This window comes from Sphaeramia orbicularis, chromosome 8, assembly GCF_902148855.1.
Source record: "Sphaeramia orbicularis chromosome 8, fSphaOr1.1, whole genome shotgun sequence".
NCBI classification, from domain to species: domain Eukaryota; kingdom Metazoa; phylum Chordata; class Actinopteri; order Kurtiformes; family Apogonidae; genus Sphaeramia; species Sphaeramia orbicularis.
The window spans coordinates 48,575,327-48,597,518 of NC_043964.1; the positions used below are offsets into that span (position 1 = coordinate 48,575,327).

Sequence of the window (22,192 nt, forward strand, 5' to 3'; positions counted from 1 at the left end):
GTAACAATATAGACTATGTCTAATCAGGATATGTTTCTGATGCCTATGGGACATAATCTTGACTCTTTGGGTCTTGAGTTCAAAACATTAGGGAACCACTGAGGTGTTTTATTTAGCAGAAGTAATGAAAGTCCTGCGTCATGCTGTTGGGGTTTATTCAGTCAGAATGACCAGCGGCTTGGACATAAATGAGAAATGCTGTCAGCATCTGCGCAGCATGAACAACTCAAATGACAATGTTTCGCTTTAAAGACAACGATTTGCAACACATTTAAATAATTGATAAACCATAATATGACACAACAGATCCTTTGCTATTGTCACATATTCTCATTCATCATATTACACAATCCTACAGTGATTTTTTTTTTTGTGTGTGTGATATTTCCAAACCCTTTGTCCACATCCCTGAACCTGAAAACACTGACGTTGTTACAGTCACACAGTTCATTCAGCAGATAAACAGTCCTGTAGAACTGTCTGCAAACACATGATACACATTGAACTTAGCACCAACAGTGTGGGTGGATTAAATGATTGTTCAGAAACTCCTCATTCAGATGAATACCAGATGTTGTCTCAGAAGGGCAGCTATGATGCTAACCTCCTCCCTGCTGCTCTAGAGTTATGGACGGTTCCATGTCCTAAGGACAAAGTTGCCTGCACCATGATGTTGTTGTAAATGTGCATTGCTGTGTGTTGCCTTTGTCTCTGCAGGGATGCCTGCAGCTTATGACCTCAGCACAGTCATCGGCAGTGGCCCGCCGGTGTCTCACAACAACCTCATCCCCCTGGGTACGAATCCCACTCCTCCTGGCTTCTCATCATCTCAGGGAACTTGGTGTAGTGGGGAACAAGTAGGAGAGCCACAGAGAAAACCCGCAGTGCAGCCTGAAAACAGTTATGTTTGACACTAATGCCGTACATCTCCTAGTGTTTAGTGAGCTTTTGCTGCTTTTCAAAACACCAGTGATGTGTCTGGATGTTAAGTCACATGAGCACATTTCCATGCATGCTGATAGTCATTGTAGTACTTCTCTTTTAGTATCTAGTCCCCCCCTTTCCCTTGAACCTTAGTGCTCTTACTATAGTTTTTTGTTTTGACATTGACATCAACTATTTCAGCCATTAGCTGAACAGTTGTAACTAGGCCTTTCTCCTCCTGATTAACACTGTTTCATGTTTTCTCTTCTGCTCCTTTGCTTTTCTCTTTTGTGATCTGAAACTGGCGTAACTTGCCTCTGCCCCTCTCAGTTGTCAACTAAACAGTTTTTTCCTCAAACAAATCAGCGGTCAAGGCAGATTTTTTCTGTATAGAGAATAACAGTTGTTTATCAGTGAATGTATGTCTGGCTTTCTGCACTAACTGTTAAATTATTAGAGAAGATCATTTATTTAACTAATCCACAGCCAGGATGTAACAACCAATCACTGATCCCATTTGGTTTTGTTCTAAATTAATATAAATTCGAATTTTTCACAAGATCACATTTGTAGATTTAGATAGATTAGATTAGATGAAACTTTATTGATTAGACTTTATTGATTAAACTTTATTGGTCCCACAAAAGGAAAACTCACTGGTCATGGCAGGAACAGAATAAAGTGCAAGAAAAATTACATGAATTGTTAAATTTACTATCTTCTAGTATCTGTAGTATTAGACTTCTGCTGTCACTTTGAGCCACTTCAGCTTTTTCATTGATGAAAGTTGGTAACTTTGTGTATTACACAGATTTTTCATAATAAAAGCCAAGCCATAGCCACTCCTCTCCCTGACAGACTTGTACTGTGAAATGTCTGGTAAGCCAGTAAGTAGTAACGCTCAAAGTATTGGTCTCATGAGTAGACATTTGTTAGGAAAATTCCATGTTTTATTGAAAATAAATTTGATACTTGCGCATTTTTATTTTTTAAGTGTATTTCTGTAAGCGTAAATGCCAAAGTAAAACTTGGGTCAACTACCCACTTATTAGTACATTATTTTTCAGGTTTCATTAAGGCTTTATAAACCTTATTTAAGGCATTTCACCAAAAAATCATTCAAAGGACCCAATTGTCATAGAGATTAGGGAACCAGAAAGTACAAAACACTACCTCATGTTTGGGTTATTAAGAGGTGTTTCTACAGTATTCTATATCTGCCTAAAATACCACCAAGAAGTAGTAGCTTAACCTGCGTCATTGTTTTGCACATGTGCTTGACTGTTATTTGTGTGTCTGTTTCTTCTGTTTGGTCACAGTGAACACAGGTATTGTGAATCACACCCACTCCAGGATGGGCTCCATCATGAGCACAGGAATTGTCCAGGGTATGTACAGCTGCACTCCATATGCTTCTGTAGTGAACTTCAGTATACTAGCTAGTAGTTGTTTAAATAACTGCCTTGAATCACCAGTGGTCCGTGTTATGTACTGATAAGTGTGGCTAGTAAAGAATAGCAAATATAAGTCAGGTTCATTGGTGCCTGCTAGTGATAAACATGCTAGCGGCTAGCTTGCTAACAATGTAGTGGGCCAGCAGTTAGTGACAAAATAACATGAAAACAAAACAAATTAATAAAAACATTTGTATCAATATCAGCTTAACTGGGATTTTAAACACCTTGATTAGTTCAGAATTGGTGCATTCCTAGTGTTTTTTTTTTGTACCTATATCTCTAACAATGAGGACAAATGTTTGCAACAAATCACAGTTACTTCATTTGAAGCTTTTGTTAAAGGGGTGATATTTTGCTTTTTTAAATGGAATTCTTCATTTTAAAACATTTCCATGTGGTCTAAATAAACTGTAAATGCTATGCTTGGGTCTGAATTCTTCATTAATTAAACTCCACAGGTGCATCTTCAACCCTATTTCTGAGTAATGACACAAGACAGGTCGTTTTGAGCACTGGACCTTTAAATCCAAATGAGCCACTACACGCCCTACCCCCTCCAGGTTACTGACCGTGCATTCTGTCCCGTTCAACCACTTGTGTTCGTTAATACAACCAACAACCATCAACCAACCAACATTTTAGGTAATTGGCTCAAAGTTTGGACATATTTTCAGTTTTTACTACTACTGCTGCTGCTGCTAAACAATTATGGCGTGCTCAGAGAAGAGTATGTCAGAAGTCTTGACCTTATATGTGCAAATGTCATGACGTAACTAGTTATAAAACTTAACAAATTAAGCAGGGATTGAAACGGGTTGTAGAAATCCACTCGATTTTTGCTGGAATGAATGTAAAGATAGCTTTGCAGCACCTGGAGGGTTCAAATTCAAACTTTATTAGCTGTTAGGGTCCCCAAATACACAAATAAAGGTACCAAAGACTAATAAAGGTGGGTTTCGCAAAATATGACCCCTTTAATATTAAGGAATGAGGACCTTGGCTCTGATGTGAAGCCAATGCAGAGGTGACACCAGTGATGACCACTAGGTCCTGGATCCAAACAGGACTGGCTCTCACAAATCACAATTTACCTTCTCTCTAAAAATAATTCAGTAATATGAAAAAAATAAGTTGCATAGTGATATGATTTTAGTGTATATTATGGCTTTTCGACCTGCTGTTGTCATTATTTGATCAAGTTTAATGTTTTACTGGGTCAGTAAATTAGCTTAGCAGATGCACAGATTTATATTTACATTATATTTATGTCCTTCATCACTCCATGTCTTTGCACAGAAATATGAATGTAAAATGACATCGGCGTTCTTTGTTTCAGGAGCCACAACTGGTCAGTCGGGTCCGAGCAGCAGCGGTACTTACTACCCCGTCACCAACCAGTTCACCATGGGGGGGGCTGCCATCTCCATGGCCTCGCCCATGGTCATCCCCAGCAACACCATGCATTACGGCAGTTAAGGCCAACACCTGGCAAAGACCTCTCCCCACCCCCGCATGACAAGAGACCCCTTACCTCCTCTCCCTGAACCTGAGCCCCCCCCCAACCACCCCACATCCTGAACTGACCCACCAACTGCAGCCAAAACCAATATACCAAAACCAGTGTAGTGCTGGCACTTTGTCCCCATGATGGTCAACCCCGCCCCCCACCCACCCACCACTCTGTTCTGTCCATCTCTATTTGAACGGTCGAATGCTCTCTTATCCGTCCAGACTCTTGTCTTGCTAACCGTTGCGACCACTTCTGGGACTGTAACATATGCACAGCTGAGATGCACAACAGTTGTCACCCCCACTGTGTATCTCAATCCTTCCACTCCGTTGTTTTCTTTTTTTTTAAATGTCAAGGCGACCCACCCCCCCACCCCCATTGTTTCTTCAAAACCTTACCTGTGAAAGACATCGTTGCCAGATACCAGCATCAGTCTCCTCCCATAATCCTCCACTCCTGATGAAACACTGCAATGACGAGGCTTTCAGCTGGAAACAGGACACTATCATCTTCATCGTCATTAGCATCAACACTCATCTATGGGCGGCCATCTTGGCTTTTCATATCGGATCTAATCTTCAAGGGGCTCCAGCAACTCTGTCAAGAGACCAGACAAAAGTGGTTCTTTTTAAAGGATCAGTTCTCATAAATCACAATAAAACATATTTTCCAACTCAACCAAACTCGCTCTGAAACCATCAACAGAAGAAAGTTTGCTTCTCTGCATTTGGAATGAACTGACTGCTCATTCTGCTTCAGCCATTTTCTTATCTGTGCTGTATTTATCTTGTCAAACGTCTGAAAGCAGTGGTCCTGATGCATTTTATGATTCACTGGTCACCTTCCATGCTGGGTGATGAAATATCCGGTTTTTACTTTGTGAAGAGCACAAGCATATACACTACATGGCCTGGAAGTGTTCTCCATACCAGTTTATATGTAATGAAATTGTGGCTCAGCTTAAGGGTAACACATGCCAACAGGCTGTTACAAATGAGAACATTTGCAATGTTCTGACGTGTAATTTTAAAGCTGCAAGTTTTTCTGTCAACTTATGGGCAATAGAATGAGCTGTAAATGTGAAGAGATCTGCAAAGTTGGTGAAAATTTTGATTTATATCACCTGATCATCTCATCTGTAACATAAAAATATTTAACATGAATTGCTGCTTTATGAACCTTAGGTATGTACCTTCCCAAAATCTCAAACCTGCACTTTTCAGACCCAGTTTTAGCTTTGGCGCATTTAACATCAGGTTTAGTGAATATCTAACGTCTGGTGAGTGCCATCTAGAGATGACAGAAGGTGTGCAATGCTGTCACAGTTTAAATATCACACTTCAAAAAGGTGTCTGAAGGTGTATTTTCAGATTTGCCTGTGTTAGCATAGATTTTTGGTGTGGGGGGCAGGACTGAAGTGAGACATCTCTTTCCCAGACATTTACAGTTATTAGGTGCATTACTTTAAAGTTCAGTCATCAGTATATACTCATGTTTAGCATCTCCATTTACACCAGAAACACACAACACAATCCACTGGAGATTCACTGTAACCACATGAACCAATGGTGGTCAAAAAGATGATCAACTGATAACCAGGGCCATTATTGGTTTTCAGATCATAAACCTTATCAATAGGCATTTTATGCGACTGTGAGTTTGGGTGTGTATCAGTGAAACTGTTGTTTTTGAGCTGCTGCAGGAACTGTTGTTCTCAACTCAGTTTCAAACAAACTAGATAAGATGTGTTAAAATCATATCTAGAGAAGAGCGTGTTACTTAATGGCTTAAGTGGGATTTAAAGCACACTCTGCATGTTTTACCTTGTCTTTGTAGCTTCAATGAGGAATTATACAAGTGGAGATAAGTGAAAACTTGTTGATGTCTTGAAGAAAGTATTAGTCCGTCATCCAAAAGAGAGGAAAGGTGAGGGATGAGTTGTTCTTGTTAATATACTCTAAGTCTGCTCACTTGTTTTAAGCAACTAAAAAACAAGGAGGCTTTAAGGTCACGTGAATCCAGCAGATGGAAGTTCAAATGAGTGCGGTGACATGAGCTTAACATGGAAGGTGACCTAACGGACCGTCTGCTGAAACCTTTGTATTCCTGATGATTCAAAGTGTGAACACGCCCCATCACATGTTCACTTCACCCTTTCTCAGTTTTTATTTTTTTTTTTTTTTTTAGCTGAGATGATATTGTAGCTGCTTCTCTACAGCCAAATCAACCCAGTCAGTCATTCATTGAGCTGGATCATCCCCACCACCACCACCTCCTCACATCTTTGGCACAGTTTGAGGAAGACAAATTTGGGAGAGCAAACCAGTCAGAGGACCAATGAGAAGCTGTGCTGGATCGGCATCGTCCTAGTTTACATTCTTCATTTTCTTCTGCTTCTCCCGACCTCTTTAGACGCTGTCGCAGAGACTTGAAGGTCGAGGTGTGGGAGAGAGAGGGCTGGTCCACCCAACATCCCCTGACGTCGTGCACCTAAGTGTGACCTCCAACATATCATGAGCCCCTCCCCGCAGCGATGCCCAACGCCCTCGTCCACCACTTTTATCAGTCATGGAGAGAAAGACTGACACATGTATGCATTCTTTCCAGTGTCCCAACTATTGGACTTGGTTCATTTGGAATTGATGAGTTAGCAAGTTTTAAGAGAGCTGAAAAATGTCTCTTTGTAGGATTAACCTGTTTTGTTTTGTCTTTATTTTGTTTTTTCTTTCACAAAAAACAACAAATGATTTAAAAAAAAAAAAAAAAAAAAAAGCAAATTAAATGTGGTGGAGATGTTCCAAAAACCATCCTGGAATCAGGTGTTGTAGTACTTTACTTTGTGGCCAATAGTTTGATAAATAGACTGTGGACACACCGAGATGTCAACCATGTGGTAGCTTGCATATAGCCAACATGTCCCTTCTGTCATGGAATCATTGCTGTGTGTAGTCAATAGTGGCATCCACTTATATCATAGAAAAGTGTTAAGAGGAAGACTGTGTGTCATGTTCTGTCATGTTTGTGTGTGTTGACCAACCAAGTAATAACACCTTTGTCACTGTCTGACATCGACTCTTCTGCTCCACACAAATAGAAAACAAATGAAGTCCCTGCTGAGTGTTTTCTCAGTTCTCAAATACTGACCTTTAGCTACAGTGAAATGAGCGTCTACTCCACCTGCTATAGAAGTGTGATCTGAGTTGCTGTAGAAACACAAATGAAAACATTTTTCTGCAACTGAATCTCTCAGAATCCCCCTAAATATTATACACTGAACTCTTGATGCATTTACAACAGCTGGAAATGCCTTTATTACGTATACACTAATGTAGCTGATGTTCAAGTCACATGATGACTGATGTGCTGTTTCCATTTTTTCTAGGTAAAGTGTGAAAACATTTGTAGTTCCAGGTAGTGTAGACTGATGGAGACACCAAAGGATTCCTTGGCATCAACCTCAACAAAAAAAAACCAGCCGTTTTAGACAGAAAACTACATCTTGCACCTGTACAGGTTTATTAGAGCCATGAGTGACAACAACACAGCTCAGTTATGGGAAAAAAATAATTTACATTTTGTTCACTTTTTTATTTTAAGGTACTTCAGATTTCTTCAGTTTGGCTAAACTGTTTTGTGGAAACACTGCTCATGTAATCTTACGTTCTAAGGGTCAAAATAAGCACCCTTTATGCAGTAACAGTAAAGTCTTTAAATTGTAATTATTATTATTATTATTATTATTATTATTAATTATTACCAGCATATTATTATTATTATTATAAATTCATGTTGGATCTCTCAAACTGGGTTGTAAAGATAGCATTACTTTTATAAAGCTGCATGACTTAGGAGTCATGTTTTTTTTGGGAAAAATGCATGGATCATGCTGTTAGAAAACAAGTAGATAGATATACTTTATTGATCCCAAACTGGGAAATAGTAGGGTTTTTTAGTAGCACTACAATTGACTAATTAGTCATATATAACTCATAACCCACCTGAGTGAAAAAAGAATTAGGAAAATTCTGTCCAGGAATAACAATTGACCAAGTTTTGTTTGTTTTTTTTTTTAAATTGAAGTTCTATAAAATGTGGTTTGAGAGGAAGCATAGAAAAATACTTTCACTTTGCAGCTATTTCTGACATGCTACTTTTTTTGTCAGCATGGATGTGATAATTGTCTTAAACTGCACTCATAATGGTCTTAAATTTCAGTTGTTGAAAACCCAGTGGAATGAATACATACATAAACACACACACAAACATATATATATAAAATTTCAACAGACACATTTTTTATTGTGGTTAAAAGTGAACCCTCCCTTCTCCCTAAACCGTTCTTTTGCAGCTCTGTTGAAACATAATTTAGATGATTTGCTGTTTGGTGCTACTATGGAAGATTGAAGCCCAAATATCCCATTAGAGGAGCTGCCATGCTGTTTCTATGAGGAGCCATGGAGTAGAACTGTAGAAAAATTAAAGCAAAAAGCGGTAATTAAAGCTCTCAATTACATTTAAAGCTGCTCTCCCCTCTGATAACACTGGCGTTGAACCAAAACCCTTCATCACAGGGTGGATTTTCTACATCATCCAGTAGCCAGAAGAAGTGCAGAAGTCTTTTGCTCTTTGACCTGTAGAATGCTCACAGGTTATGACTGAGCATTTGCCCCTTTGAATCTTTGAAGTTTGCACTAATACAACCATCGTATCATAATTTATGCATGTTTGACTGTTTCATTTGCCTTACTTTTTTTGCCATGTCAGTAGGTTAGTGCATCAGTGCACCAACTGGCATCATCCTTTACCAGCTCCAACAATTTGTCAAAATATGATAACTTTTTGTTCCAAAAAACAAATATGTAACACCAAAATGCAAACACAAGAGCTCAAAAGCTCAGTCAAAAAACAAATAGGCGATACTGTGGTATGGTACTTTCATACACTACAGAGTTACAATCTATTTCCACAACAGAAAGAAAAAAAATATGAAGGCAAGTGATTTTTTTGTACATGTTTAAAATCCTGTTGTGTCATATCTTAAAGCTGTAACAACAGTGTAGTGAAGTTTAAAAAATAATAATAATAAAAAAAAATATATATATATATATATATTATTTATTTATTTTTTTTTTTTGCTTCTGAGGTGTTGTGGAGAAGAAAGCAGCAGAAATCCTCCATTTTCTCAGAGCTGTTGCAGTGTTTTTGATATTGTACAAAACATGAATGGAGATGATAAATAACATGATCAATAACAAACTAGACAGAGCAGCAGTGGACATCAACTTTAAGACAAACCATGAGGAGGAAAGATTCTAGGTTTATTAACAAAAACTCCACATAGCATGATCACAGTAGGGAATAAATAGTTCTGCAGACAAACCTTCACCTCTCTTCAGGAAATAATGCAAGTTCAGTCATTTTGACTCTTTCTGTACGTTCAGGCAGTAGAAGTGATGTGTTCTACATTTGGAATGGCCTCCTGATGCATGCTGGTCCATAGGATACATTCACAGAATAGAGTGGAGGGAGTTTGGACATGAGGTCTGATGTATTACATTCATCAAATGAAAATAATGCACCACAGTTTAGGTAATCCTGCTTTTGGACAGTTTTCACAAGTGCAAATAGACCACGTCTTTAGGAATCACATTGTCATTAAATCACTTTTGCATCCACCTGCTACAAAAACCAAACTGTTGTGACATGCAAATGACAGGAGTATCCGTCTAGGCTGTAGAGTCCTATAGTTATAGTATAGGCCATCATGAGAGGGAAACATTAGTATCAGCTCTGTTTATGATTGGTTGTTTCAGAAGTTTAATGTGTCAGATTTGCACATGTATACATGAAGGTTGTGTTGGAGTTTTGTGCTGGAGGCTGGTTGTTTGTGAACATTAGCCACCAACTCTTGGTTTCCTATATCCATGACAAGAGGCTGTTTACCAAGTTCAGGAAGGGCTCTGATCTGTTTAGACTGTAGTTCCTTAAATCTTCACTTGAGGATGAGTCCACTTGTGAGGACAACATGTTATTAGAACTCAGATACTTCAGTGATATTAAGGCTGACAGTTGTACTTAAACAAGGCCGTGGTTCGTCAAGGTGGTCTTCAGGTCCATCTTTACATTACTCCTCTGTCTTGAAATCTGACGGATCTGAGCTTCTTTTTATTTAATAAAACACGTTTCCTGACAACAGCTCCACTGTAGTTGTAGTTAATAGGTTTCACTCATAAAACTGTAAAATGACTTTGTTACCCAGTGTTTGATGAAGTTCACAGTTTTACGGCATTAACTTTGACTCATCAGGCTCCTGTAGTTCCACCCCTTTTGTCTAAATACGGTCATTAAAACATGGCAGCAGCCAAATCAGAAACTACTGACTCGAAAATTGGAAACCAATGGTCTATGGTCTAACCTTCAGTCTATGATATAAACATATTTTCTCCTGATAGATAAATGTATTGTATTTGTGGTTGGAAAGTTAAACTAACAGGACTGTCACAGGGTTGTGGTAAATTGGAATACTGAACTTGTTACCATCACTAACTTACACAAGGCAGTGTTAATATTATTTTGCTTTGGACTACAGTGTGTGTCAGTGGATTGCTAAACGCTCCAGATAGTATTATTTAGTGTCTTTATGTCATGTATAAGTAATGAAAAATGATTGTATGTGTTAAAAAAGCTGAAATTCCCTGTTGCTGCAGTTGGTGTTAACTATTGTGGTCAATGTTACTGAGTTTCACGTCTCACTCTTCACCAGCTCCACCTTTTTATCCAAATTTAATTTTATGGTTATTCTTCAGATGAACCAAGGTGGTGACGGCCAAAATAACAAACTCAAGGTCATGTCAACAAACAACCAGGTCCCAGACCTACAGACTCCAAACCAATCCTCACACAACATGAACACGTTACTGAGCCTCAGCTTTAGTCTATGAGATTTTCTTTAATGTCCTCTACCTCTGGCTTAAAGGTGCTGCTGAAATGAGTGGAGTCTCAGTGTTGAGAAAGCTGCACCAGACTGATAAGATGCACCGCATCCTCAAACATCACAGTCACAAATCTACAGTTATTGCAGAGTTTTAAGTCTGTCACATTAGAACCATCTGAGGATAAATTAGACAAAACAACCACACACCCAACCCTGCTGTTGATCAAAGGAACAACCACCACATCACACAGCAGCAATAATCAACACTGCCGTTCCCAGTCTGTATTTAAACACAGTGTTACGTCTATGTGGGGCTTCAGACCAATCAGACGCAGCCTTTAGGTTCTGTCTCCACCTCTTTCCCAATGGTCAGTGGGATTTGGTGCTCAATGAGACATGAACTGGAGGGGTTGTAGGGACTGGGACTGGGGCTGGTGGATGGATGACTGTCTGGAAGAAGTACATCTGAAACATAAAACAAGAAAATGTAGCCGTGGTAACATGTAGAACAGATTAAAAGACACTGTATTAGTATTTACAGGGTGACTGACCTTGCAGCCAATAGCCAGGAGTGTGTGCAAAACCACTATGGTCACAACTGTAGCGACTGCCATCGCTTTGGTGTCGTCACGGACAACAGGCCAGAAGGTGAGGACCAGGACTGAGCCAGAGATCACCATGGCAACCACGATTAGTGTCCAGCGTAACCACTCAAAAGGGATGATCCACAGAATCTGAAGACGGATTCATTCATGTAAGTAATGACTAACCTGAGTCATTCTTGAACAGGAACATTAAATTAAGATATAAAATACACCAGATGATATAAAGTTTTAAAGTTTTATTTGTAGATTCACATTCAGCATTGACTCCTCCTATTAACAGAAGAGGACAGTGTCTTTCCATAACGTGATGTTGGTGTTAAGTGTCATTCTGCTGAAACTCTGGGGGCAAATATCAGGCTCAAGTCCCCACAAATCATCAGAGTGACATTTGGTTTTTTAAGGTTCAGGGTGACTTACTTTATTTTCCCTGTAGGGAAATTTGGTCTCTGCGTTCACCCATAATCCATACACAGTACCTAGCATTAGCATTAGCAGTAGTGATCTGCCACTGAAGGCACTCGAGGACCAACTCCAGGAGCAGGAAACTGGATTAGGATTAAGGTTAGAGAAAAGGCAAACTCAATGCACAAAGGCATCAGCCCGACCCAGAGTCTAACCACTACACCACCACACTGACCATTTGCATAGTTATATGTTTCCTGTAATTACAGAAACATATTTTTTCCATCCCAGTCCTAGAAGAGCTGCTCTGATTGGTCCTCATCTTAGTCTCCTGTATCTGCCACCAAGCTCACAGGTCAGAACATTCTGATGCAAAATTAGATGCTCAATGATTTTGCTCCCCTTGGTGCAGGATGAATCAGCATGATTTATGTGATCATTTCCAGAAAATGACAACCTATTAACTACGACACAATGCTTACTGTTTCACATGCCGACTGTGAAACTGTTGATATCTCTTCAACTTAGTACATTGACATCTCTGACATAACATCTAACATTCTTCACACTGAAAATTTTACTGTTTAACATTTTGAAGTAGGAATATTACAAATGATACTGTTAAAGACAACACCTTAATATGTGCAGAGGAGAGTGATTGCACTCACCGAGGTGGGGATGTAAATAAATAGGGAGTAGCCATAGACACACACAGTCTCCAGAAAAGAATATCCTCCTATCTGCCGCTCAGTCCCTTGACGCCAGGTTAGGAAACCCCACAGACCAACAGGCACCAGCCAAGCGTACAAGAAGATCACTACAGCAGCTATCGTTACTGCGAGCACAAAGAAGGAATGGAAACAAACTGAGGAAAAGAAGATAATCAGTCTTAAAAGCTGCATGATCATGTGGAGGACTGACCTCTGTGGAACTGAGGTCTGTAGTGGAACGCGGGGTTTCCCATCTCACTGAGGAAACTGGACAGGTTTCCACTGATGGCCACTGAGAACACCAGAGTTACACAGATCCAGAATGGACCTGCACAAACACATTCAGATCAGATGGAGAAGAGTCAATGAAACACTACAAACTCATGGCAGCTATTTGTGCTCTACAGCCACATGTTTCTGTAAAATTTCATTAATTTTTAAGTTAACGCTCAAAAAAGGGAAAAGTCAACTGCATAGGCTTACCGTATAGGTCTGGGTTATTCCTAAGGTGGTGTTTGATAAAGTTTCTTCCAGGTAAAGGCATCACTGAGCCTTTAACTCTGTCCAAAACCTGTAGCACATAATGACAAAAACAAGTTATTGTCGTCATAAAATGCAGGAATACAGAGAAAACACTAGTTATGTAGAGACTGCATTCATGTTCATACCTGCATTGTATCCACGTTGAAGAACGACTGATAATACTCAAAGGTCCAGAAGCCACCAGTCTGTTTCTGTCCTAACAACTAAAAACACACACGTCTCAGCTGCTGTACACTTCAAACACTTACAACACCCTTATCTTGTAATACAAATACTTTGCTGACCTCTGAACTCTCCTCCTGATCCTCCTCATCCTCTGACAAGTCCAGTTTAACTTCTTCTCCTCCTCCTCCTCCTCCTCCTGTTCCAGCTGCAGTGGTGGAGTTTGATGAGGATATGCTGAATGTGGAAGCCCCTGGGTCTGCGGACAACAGCTCTGTTGCTTCCTCAAACTCTGCACAAGATACACAAACATACAAAACAATGACAAAGACAGTTGGTTTTGCATTTGAATCTATTTAGAACTAGAAGCACTCGGAGAGCGCAGACCTCCGCCAAGGCTGATCAGTGGCCCCCCCCGTGGGCCCCCCCACCCCCGATCACCACCAAAATTTAATCATTTCTTCCTTATCCCATTTCCAACAAACCCTGAAAATTTCATCCAAATCTGTCCATAACTTTTTGAGTTATGTTGCACACTAACGATCAGTGGCCCCCCCTGTGGGCCCCCCCACCCCCGATCACCACCAAAATTTAATCATTTCTTCCTTATCCCATTTCCAACAAACCCTGAAAATTTCATCCAAATCTGTCCATAACTTTTTGAGTTATGTTGCACACTAACGATCAGTGGCCCCCCCTGTGGGCCCCCCCACCCCCGATCACCACCAAAATTTAATCATTTCTTCCTTATCCCATTTCCAACAAACCCTGAAAATTTCATCCAAATCTGTCCATAACTTTTTGAGTTATGTTGCACACTAACGATCAGTGGCCCCCCCTGTGGGCCCCCCCACCCCCGATCACCACCAAAATTTAATCATTTCTTCCTTATCCCATTTCCAACAAACCCTGAAAATTTCATCCAAATCTGTCCATAACTTTTTGAGTTATGTTGCACACTAACAGACAGACAAACAAACAAACAAACAGACAAACAAACAAACAAACCCTGGCAAAAACATAACCTCCTTGGCGGAGGTAATCATAAAGGTTCTTCTCAACAGTTTAATATTAGATTGTCTGCTTTATCACCAGGTCAGGGATCATCAACCACTTCAGTAAATATCTGACTCACTGGGAACCACCGTACATATGTTGGTAAAATGTAGTAGCAGAGGCCTGACATATTCAAACAAATTTATTCGTAACAAGGATATAATTTATCATTGACTTTTGTCTGCCATGGCTGTGCTGTAAAGTCATGTTCCCTTATTGTTTTGCCCTGTTTGCTGGGTGCTGGAGATCCATCACTGGTCCTGCTTCTATTTCAGTTACAACTGCACTAACTATTCCTCATTTTAATTGGCCTCACTTGGATCCGGGGTGGGGAGTGACAAGTTCAAACTAAACCATAAAAGGTGAAAACAGACAAAAACAACATAAAACATTTAAATGTTGTAAAGATGTAACAAATCTAAAAGTGCAACTTCTTTGTGCTTTGCTCTTTGCGTACATGTACTGTGCTTAAAAAAACTTTGATTGCAGTAAAGAAAACGAATCAGTACAGTATTTTTTATCTGTACTTCTACTCAAATACAAAAATTGTATACTTAATCTACTTAGTTTTGAGCTTCATTCATTTGTTTTTTCAAACTATTGTAGGAGCTGTTTTCACATCAAACTTGTGTTTTACACCGGGTCATGATTCTAACCACTATTTGTTTTGGGCTACAATGAAGAATAGCATTTAAGAGAAAATAATACGTTACTGACTGGAAAACTAATCTTTGGCTGTACTATGGAATGATGTGCTACGAAATTGTGTGCATGTTCAAAGCTTTACTTTAAGTCTATGTATTACTTTCTTGGACTTTGCAAGAAAATGTTGAGCTGAATCAATTAAATAAATTGAAAAATTAAGATCAAACTGGGCATTTAATGTAATTATTCAAATCCCACAACAGCAGCCCTTCAGTGGCATTTAGGTTAAGTTAAAGCAGGGGTGACCAATCCTGGTCCTTGAGGGCCGGTATCCTGTATGTTTTAGATGTATCCCTCTTCCAACACACCTGATTCAAATCAAGCTCTGCAGAAGTCTCATAAAGACTGTCAGGTGTGCTGGAAGAGGGAAACATCTAAAACATACAGGATAATAGATCTCGAGGACCAGGGTTGGAGATCCCTGCCCTAGAGCTTCTTTCCAGAAAGATCCAAAGACAAGACAGTAACTGAGTTAGTTCGAGCACTGTGAATAGACACTGGAGTAGCTCACATTAGAGATTGGTTTTCTCCATAGAAGGGCTGTAAACTCTGGAGTCATTATCAACTGAAATCAAATGAATTATAGATATAAAAATCCTTACAAATAAAGTTAATGGTTGGCCAAAAGCAAACCTGAGCTACAGCCATTTTAGTCCATTATTATGTTCTATGTATTTAGTTGTAATTTAATTCTAGTCCTCATTAAATAACGTCAAATATATGAGTTTAGATTCAAATTTAGGGGATAAAAGTATGTTATTTATTGTGTATGTTTTTATCTTATCCTATGGACCTAGTTTTTCGTCCTTAATAAAGCTTCAATGAATGAATGAATGTTCCAAAAACCTGCATGACTGAGGTTTAATGAAAAGAACGTTCCCTTCTCAAAGCTTATAGACACATTGGGGCATGAACATGAGTTTAAATTGTGTAGTATTTACCTTGGAACTGTAGATCATTTGGACTGGCCATTGCTTTGGAGAACAAACAGCTACTTCATTCAAGCCCTAAGAAAAGAGGACAACAAAATAATGTCACGTTTTATGTCAATGCAGCTATCAGTTAAATTCACGAAGGTACAGACTAGTTGTTACTGCATTGTGTTGGAGCTGTTAAGACGAGTAAGAAGTCCAGTAGTGTGAACATATACGTACAGAACCGACCTGTCCAGGATGTCCTCAACCGCGATGGCGTCACAGCTCCAGGTGTCACAGCTTACACTAGCTAGGCTAACAACTCACTCCCATCCCTGTGGAACATTTGTTTGAATATTTAAAGACTGAAAAGGCTAATATGTGTCAACAAGGTCCATATAGGTTTCACCTAAATGACAAACAAATAACAGAAAAGCGGACAATAACAGCCTCCTACCGAATATGTTGTAATGCCAGCGTCACTACTGTCAGAAAGTCTACTTCCGGAACACGTCACCACGTAAACAAAGCTGTCACATGAGTCTTTATATGAAAGATGCACTTTTCTGACCAAAAGTTTCAAGCTATAAAAAAATATTCTCTGTGTCATATGGAGTGATTTTACAATTGGTGTCAAAAGTATATATATTGACTATTATTTATGCATTATAAACAGTATGCAGTGGCAATGTACCATCTCGGAACGTTTGTGCGTTATCTCTTTGTGGCGGAAGATAATACAGATTGAACCACCGACCGCCATTTTGGCTCCATGTGAGCCGCCCTCTTGTTTGTCAGGATGATTTCTTCACAGTGAAGGTGACCGTTGGAGTAAGTAAAACCAGCCGAGATGGCTTGGTTTCGCATAACGAGGAGGATGCTCTGCGCTGCGGCAGAAACAGCCGCAGCTCCGGTCGCAAAAAGCCGCTGGGAGAGGCTGAAAAACAGTAAAGCCGGTAAGAAACTGAGGGGAGATGTTCAGCTGAGCTAGCTAAGGCTACACCAACAGCATGGGTTTGACTGGTCCTTCATGTTAGTGACCCACACCCTCAGCAGTTGGTCGTTTGAGTCTGTAAATAAGGTAAACTGAAGTTAGTTGGCACCGCTGTCTCAATAACGAAACAGGAATAACGGTGATGTAAAGCTACAGTGATGCGGTTTAACTGGAGTTTAGGGTAAATATCATATCACTACTTGATTCTTCTCTGCTGTCACACAGTGCTGGATATTATGCAGTGTATTTTCTCTTTAGCTGATTTGGAAATGCTATAACTTTGTATTTTAACAATTGATAGTATTTACAACTTCATATTATGGATTCGTCTTGTGATTATTTTGCCCGTTAAAAAATTGTCTTAAACATATCCGAAATAGTAACACATGCTATATTGTGTTTCTTGTCAGTCTTAGAAGATGTGCTTTAAAATGCCTCTTATTAAATCAGAGTACCAGTCCAAACGGAGAGATGTCCAGTTCATATGAGCACAGGTCCCCCAGACATAACGTTTGAGAGGCAGCTTTTACAAATGTGCAGGTGTAGTTTATTGAAATAGAATAGAGCCATCATATTACTTATTTGAGATATCATAAAACGCAAATACCAATTTGAAGACAGTAAAAATATGTCAGGAGTATGGTGGAATCCAGGGGCAGAGCCCGGGGCTTTTTTGCCCCCTAGAAGCCTAAGCAAAATTAACATTATAAATGCTTCAAATTACTTAAAACTATTTATTTATTTATTTATTTATTTACTTACTTACTTACTTACTTACTTACTTACTTACTTACTTACTTACCATCATGTACTAATACAATGAATACAGTGTAACTTCACTAATGTGGCCACTTTTAGAACCAAAGCAAAGAGTTATTAATTATTATAATATAATATGTATTTATTATCATTCAAAAATAATAACATACTTTTACTAAACATTATATATATTTTGGATGTAACGGTACAGAAAAATATCGGTTCAGTACATTTCGGTACAGAGTTCATCGGTTTACATTTTCGATACGTTTTCGGTAAAGTTGAAAGAGACCAATTTTATTGTTTTAAAAAACTTTAAATATAACCAATCTTCACAAAACAATGCCAGCACGCTGCTCTTATTTTGTCGACTTGTCTCTCTCCATTAACATAACTGACAGGGTATCCGAAAATGCTCCCAAATCGAAGACCTTAGAGAAGACGGAGGGTCTTCAACTCTGGCTTTGTACCTGTGACACTGCTCTGAGCTGCCATACTGGTTTACGTTCAGCATGCGTATGGTGTGTGGACTGCTTAAATGTCTGTCTTGGATATTAAATATTGCTCATTGGTTCTGCTCGCGGTCACCCTGCTCATACTGTGTGTGGTCTGCTTCAAGGTTTGTGTGGAAACTTCAGGCGAGTGTTTGTGTTCTTCACATAGGCTATATGTATTCGTTCGGTACACCTCCATACTGTATTGAAGGTCCCGAACCGGGCTCTCTCATGAGGTTAGTTTGTAATAATACTCATTTTAAATAGTCCATTTGATAGAGTAATTACAGTATTTTACTAAAGGTCCATTTACGTGTATAAACAGGTTTGTCCCTTTCAAATCTTCTCAAACATCACTGTCTTTATTCTTCCATTTGTCCATTGTGTTGGAATGAGCATTTGGCGTGGATCCACCAGAGGGCGCTGCTCTGCAGTAATATCCTGGCCAAATGCCATGAAGAAGAGTATAGGCTAGTTTTTGAAAGAAGAATTTCCAGACATAGCGGAACTTTTCAAAGAGTGACATATGTACAACTACCCCTTTCCTTATCAACATTAGTAACACCTCCTCTGTTGTTGCCATGTTTGTTATTATTATTATTATTATTATTATTATTATTGACTTTCTTCTTCTTCTCTCCAAAAAACTATTCTCTTCTTTGTGGTATTTGGCCATTATGTTAATTCAGTGCAGCGCCCTCTGGTGGATCAACACTAAATGCTCATTCCAATGCAATGGACACATGACAGAATAAACAGACAATGAACCTGCCAACACTACAGTGAACAAAGTTTATCAAGTATTGCTTAGCTGTTTTTCTGTGACAGAGGCAGCAGTCAGAGTTTAGTAGTTTAGTGTTTTAGCCTGTTCAATCTGCTTCGCCTCTATTCAAGTCCACTCCTGTTATATGTGTTATATAGTCCACACTGCAATCGACTTATTGTATGTTGTTAGACAGATAACAATGATCAAACAGTGATTTACTAGCAGCATATTTACAAATGCAATACCTTAAAGGTGGGGTCCGAGATCTTAGAAAAACAGTTCAAGCAAGCTACATTTTTAAAATACTCAGTTCAAAAGTCCAAACCCCTTTCTTCAGACATCCCCCCGAAGCCACGCCTCCAGAGTACTGGCACACGCAATGCTTGTTCCCGAGGGTTCACGAGCGATACACAGCAACAATTCGCCAGCTGAGGCTCTGCTCCGTCCCCGGCCCCATCCCCGTACGGCCCCAACTCAGGCTCTGACGCCGGCTACAGCCTCAGCCCCAGCTCCGACCCCGGCTGAGGCTCCGGCTGGCGTATCCATGCATACCTTATTCAGTCTCCTCCAACCTCGCCGGTCTTACAGAACAGCCCCAGTTCATACCTATCTGACTAACATTGCATTTCCTACTGATTTATGTTAGTGACTGAACAGTTTGCTGGTGAACTTTCCATCCTAATATAGCTAATATAGCCAAGCTCTGGCTCTGGCTTTGCTTCCTGTACAAACGCTACCAGCCTCTGAGAACTCGCGATTCATGCATGAAGAGGGGTACGCGCAGAGGGGGGAGGGGCGAATGACAGTTGAGTTTGATAGACATATCACCATTCAGTCATTTTGAGTGGGCGCTCAAAATGGTTGGATGGTGTTTTTTCAGTCCTGTCCGTTTCACAGGTGACTAATTTTTTAAAATTTTTGTTTTAGAGCATTTAGGGGATTTTAAGCAATATAGTTAAAAATGCTCCAGGAAAACATCTCAGACCCCACCTTTAATATACAACTGCAACCTCAGTCCCCTCAGAACCCTCAGTCATTGAATAGTAACAATCCATTCCTAGTGATTGTCATTTAATATTTTTACTTGAAATGCCTATCCTTAGTTTGTACATGAAAATGTGGATTAGTGTCTACTTAATAATTCATTATCATTATTGATATGATTTCAGTCCAAAATGTTGCAAAAATACAAACATTCTAGTCAGATACAACAACAAAAATTATCACTCCAACTATCAATTGAGTTTGGTTCCGTTTTATGAGAAATGAGAATATTGGAATTCAGGTTGTTTTACCTTAAAGGACTTGATATGATCTTTTGGTCAGATTGACCTACATGAATGTGACACAAACACATCTGAAACTCCAAACACGAATTGTTCCACATGATAGAAGAAAATTACAAAATGTGATGTAGTACAGTTACTTAATGATGCATCGTTATTAAATGTACAGTTACTGTATTGTTATGTTACACACAAAACAATAGTGACTAATATTGATCATTTCTATATTCAATGAAAAAAAAACCTTAATATGCAAAAATACAGTTTTAAGTAATTTAACAACAAAACTCATGTCTTCTGGGGCCTTCACAGACTAAAGTTTGTGTTGTTTGTTTTCAGGTGTGTGGTGTCGCAGTCTGCTGTCGGATTACAAAGATGCGTGCAAGGACATGGTCGTCGGAGCCCGTGAGCGTCCACTCAAAGCCTCCGTGTATGGTACTTTGCTAGGAGGGGCCTGGGCCTGTTTCCACACCAAACCAGACTGGTCGTCTTTCGAGGCAGTGCTGCTGGAGCGCTCCAACCAGCTGGCCCTACTTTCGCCCTGGATCCGGAACGGAACCTCTGACGGCCATGTTCAGAATCTGGTCAAACTCCATAACGAAGGCTGCCTTCGCCATGCCAGCCTGGGCCTCCTGTCACTAGTGTACCGAGCAGACTACGACCCAGACACGGCACTGTATGAGGCCCGCTGCTCCAACCTGTCAGTGCCCTGGATGGAGCTCCCCCGGCGGCTGCTTGACGTGGGCTTTGTCGGCCATTGGTGGATCCTGGACTCAAAGATGAAGGACTTCGATGTAAATGAGGAAGAGTTTAAGCATCTGCCGGCACACATGCAGGCCACATCACCGCCTAGTGTTCAGGATGTGGAAATGAATGAGAGGCTACACAAAGAGTCGTGGTTGGCAGTGAACGTGGAGGATGAGGCCAAAGAGACTAAAACCATGGAGGGGAACGAAGACAATGTCAGTGGAGAGAAACAAGTTCAGAACAACTGAAAGGAAAACACAATCAATCTGAAAAACTGAGACAACTAAGACAATATATTGAGGAAATAAACTTTTAACATCAAGAAAATACTGCAAAAAGTACAGAAAATGAGTTTTTTGATGTCGCCTATCCTGAACTCTCACTTTCATGTCTCACATCTGTTTACTTTCCTACATAAATATACAACAGTAATGAAGTATACCATAATAAATACCACTGTCATATACATTTGAGTTTTTCTTCTGTCTCAAAAGTGTAATTTAACATTGTTAGCTGAAGTACATTTTTCAGTATTTCCATTTTATTGAATACATTTTCAGATTTAGCTCATTTTCTACATTTTGAGTTAATGTTCCAAAAGCCAGAATACATAGATAAAGTAAAGTCAGTAATTAATTAGTAATTATCAGTTTATAAGCCTTTGTAAGATCTTTACAAACAAAATTCACCTGATTCCACCTTGTCCGGTGCTGTTTTTAGACTCTGCCACCAGAGGGCGCAACAGTACGACGTAAGGCAGAGCCAATGCAAGTTTCAGTTGAAGCAACTGCTGCATCCAGAGGCTTTAATATCTGGTGGGGGTGGGTTGGAGGATTGACTGACTGGTTCATTTACAGTGATGTTGGGCAATGTACCATGTCCTGGAAGAGAAAATATAAGAAACAAAACGGGGCATTGTTCCATAGTTAAATGTAAAGTACCATGTGTCAGAGAGACTTGGACAAAATGAAAGCTTCTAAAATGCTGGAAAAAAAGTTGCAATTATAGAGCAATCCTCCTGAAATATAATGTTCCCAGACCGTCCATGATTGCTGTTGGTTTTGGAATTGGTTTTACATACCCTTCTATCCAGATGCTTAGTTTTGCTCAAGTGGAAATCTCCAGCAAGACCTTTGTAAAGTATTCACCCCAGAAAGGATCAGGTGTGTGATAAAGAACTTGCTGAGAACATGTTGTGTGATGTGGGTCATCTTCTTCTGAATC

At 39.6% G+C, this 22,192-nt stretch overlaps 3 protein-coding genes across 7 annotated transcripts in view; 2 read left to right on the forward strand and 1 right to left on the reverse strand.

Annotated features, from left to right (window-relative positions):
* Nucleotides 1-7,001, forward strand: part of carm1 (coactivator-associated arginine methyltransferase 1) — a 35,161-nt gene extending 28,160 nt beyond the window's left edge. Inside the window, exons 14-16 of one of the 2 annotated variants that reach the window (XM_030141563.1) lie at nucleotides 718-900; nucleotides 2,244-2,312; nucleotides 3,718-7,001. In XM_030141563.1, coding sequence (XP_029997423.1) covers nucleotides 718-900; nucleotides 2,244-2,312; nucleotides 3,718-3,857 — 392 coding nt within the window. In that variant the 3' untranslated portion in view covers nucleotides 3,858-7,001. The remainder of the gene's footprint in view (nucleotides 1-717; nucleotides 901-2,243; nucleotides 2,313-3,717) is intronic. The other variant, XM_030141564.1, reaches the window with a different exon arrangement.
* Nucleotides 7,002-9,190: 2,189 nt separating this feature from the next.
* yipf2 (Yip1 domain family, member 2) lies at nucleotides 9,191-16,429 on the reverse strand. 4 transcript variants are annotated; one of them, XM_030141593.1, is made up of 9 exons: nucleotides 16,172-16,429; nucleotides 15,950-16,015; nucleotides 13,370-13,539; nucleotides 13,211-13,288; nucleotides 13,026-13,113; nucleotides 12,754-12,870; nucleotides 12,501-12,667; nucleotides 11,377-11,559; nucleotides 9,191-11,290 (listed from the first exon to the last, which is right to left on the reverse strand). In XM_030141593.1, the coding sequence occupies exons 2-9, from the start codon at nucleotides 15,978-15,980 to the stop codon at nucleotides 11,195-11,197; spliced, it is 930 nt and encodes a 309-aa protein (XP_029997453.1). In that variant the 5' UTR covers nucleotides 15,981-16,015; nucleotides 16,172-16,429; the 3' UTR covers nucleotides 9,191-11,194. The 4 variants fall into 4 exon arrangements, with proteins under 4 accessions (XP_029997453.1, XP_029997454.1, XP_029997455.1 ...); XM_030141594.1 differs by having other exon boundaries at nucleotides 15,950-16,019; nucleotides 16,168-16,429; XM_030141595.1 differs by having other exon boundaries at nucleotides 16,163-16,429.
* Nucleotides 16,430-16,686: 257 nt separating this feature from the next.
* timm29 (translocase of inner mitochondrial membrane 29) lies at nucleotides 16,687-21,434 on the forward strand. Its single transcript, XM_030141600.1, has 2 exons — nucleotides 16,687-16,878; nucleotides 20,561-21,434. The coding sequence occupies exons 1-2, from the start codon at nucleotides 16,773-16,775 to the stop codon at nucleotides 21,214-21,216; spliced, it is 762 nt and encodes a 253-aa protein (XP_029997460.1). The 5' UTR covers nucleotides 16,687-16,772; the 3' UTR covers nucleotides 21,217-21,434.
* The last annotated feature ends 758 nt before the right edge of the window (nucleotides 21,435-22,192 follow it).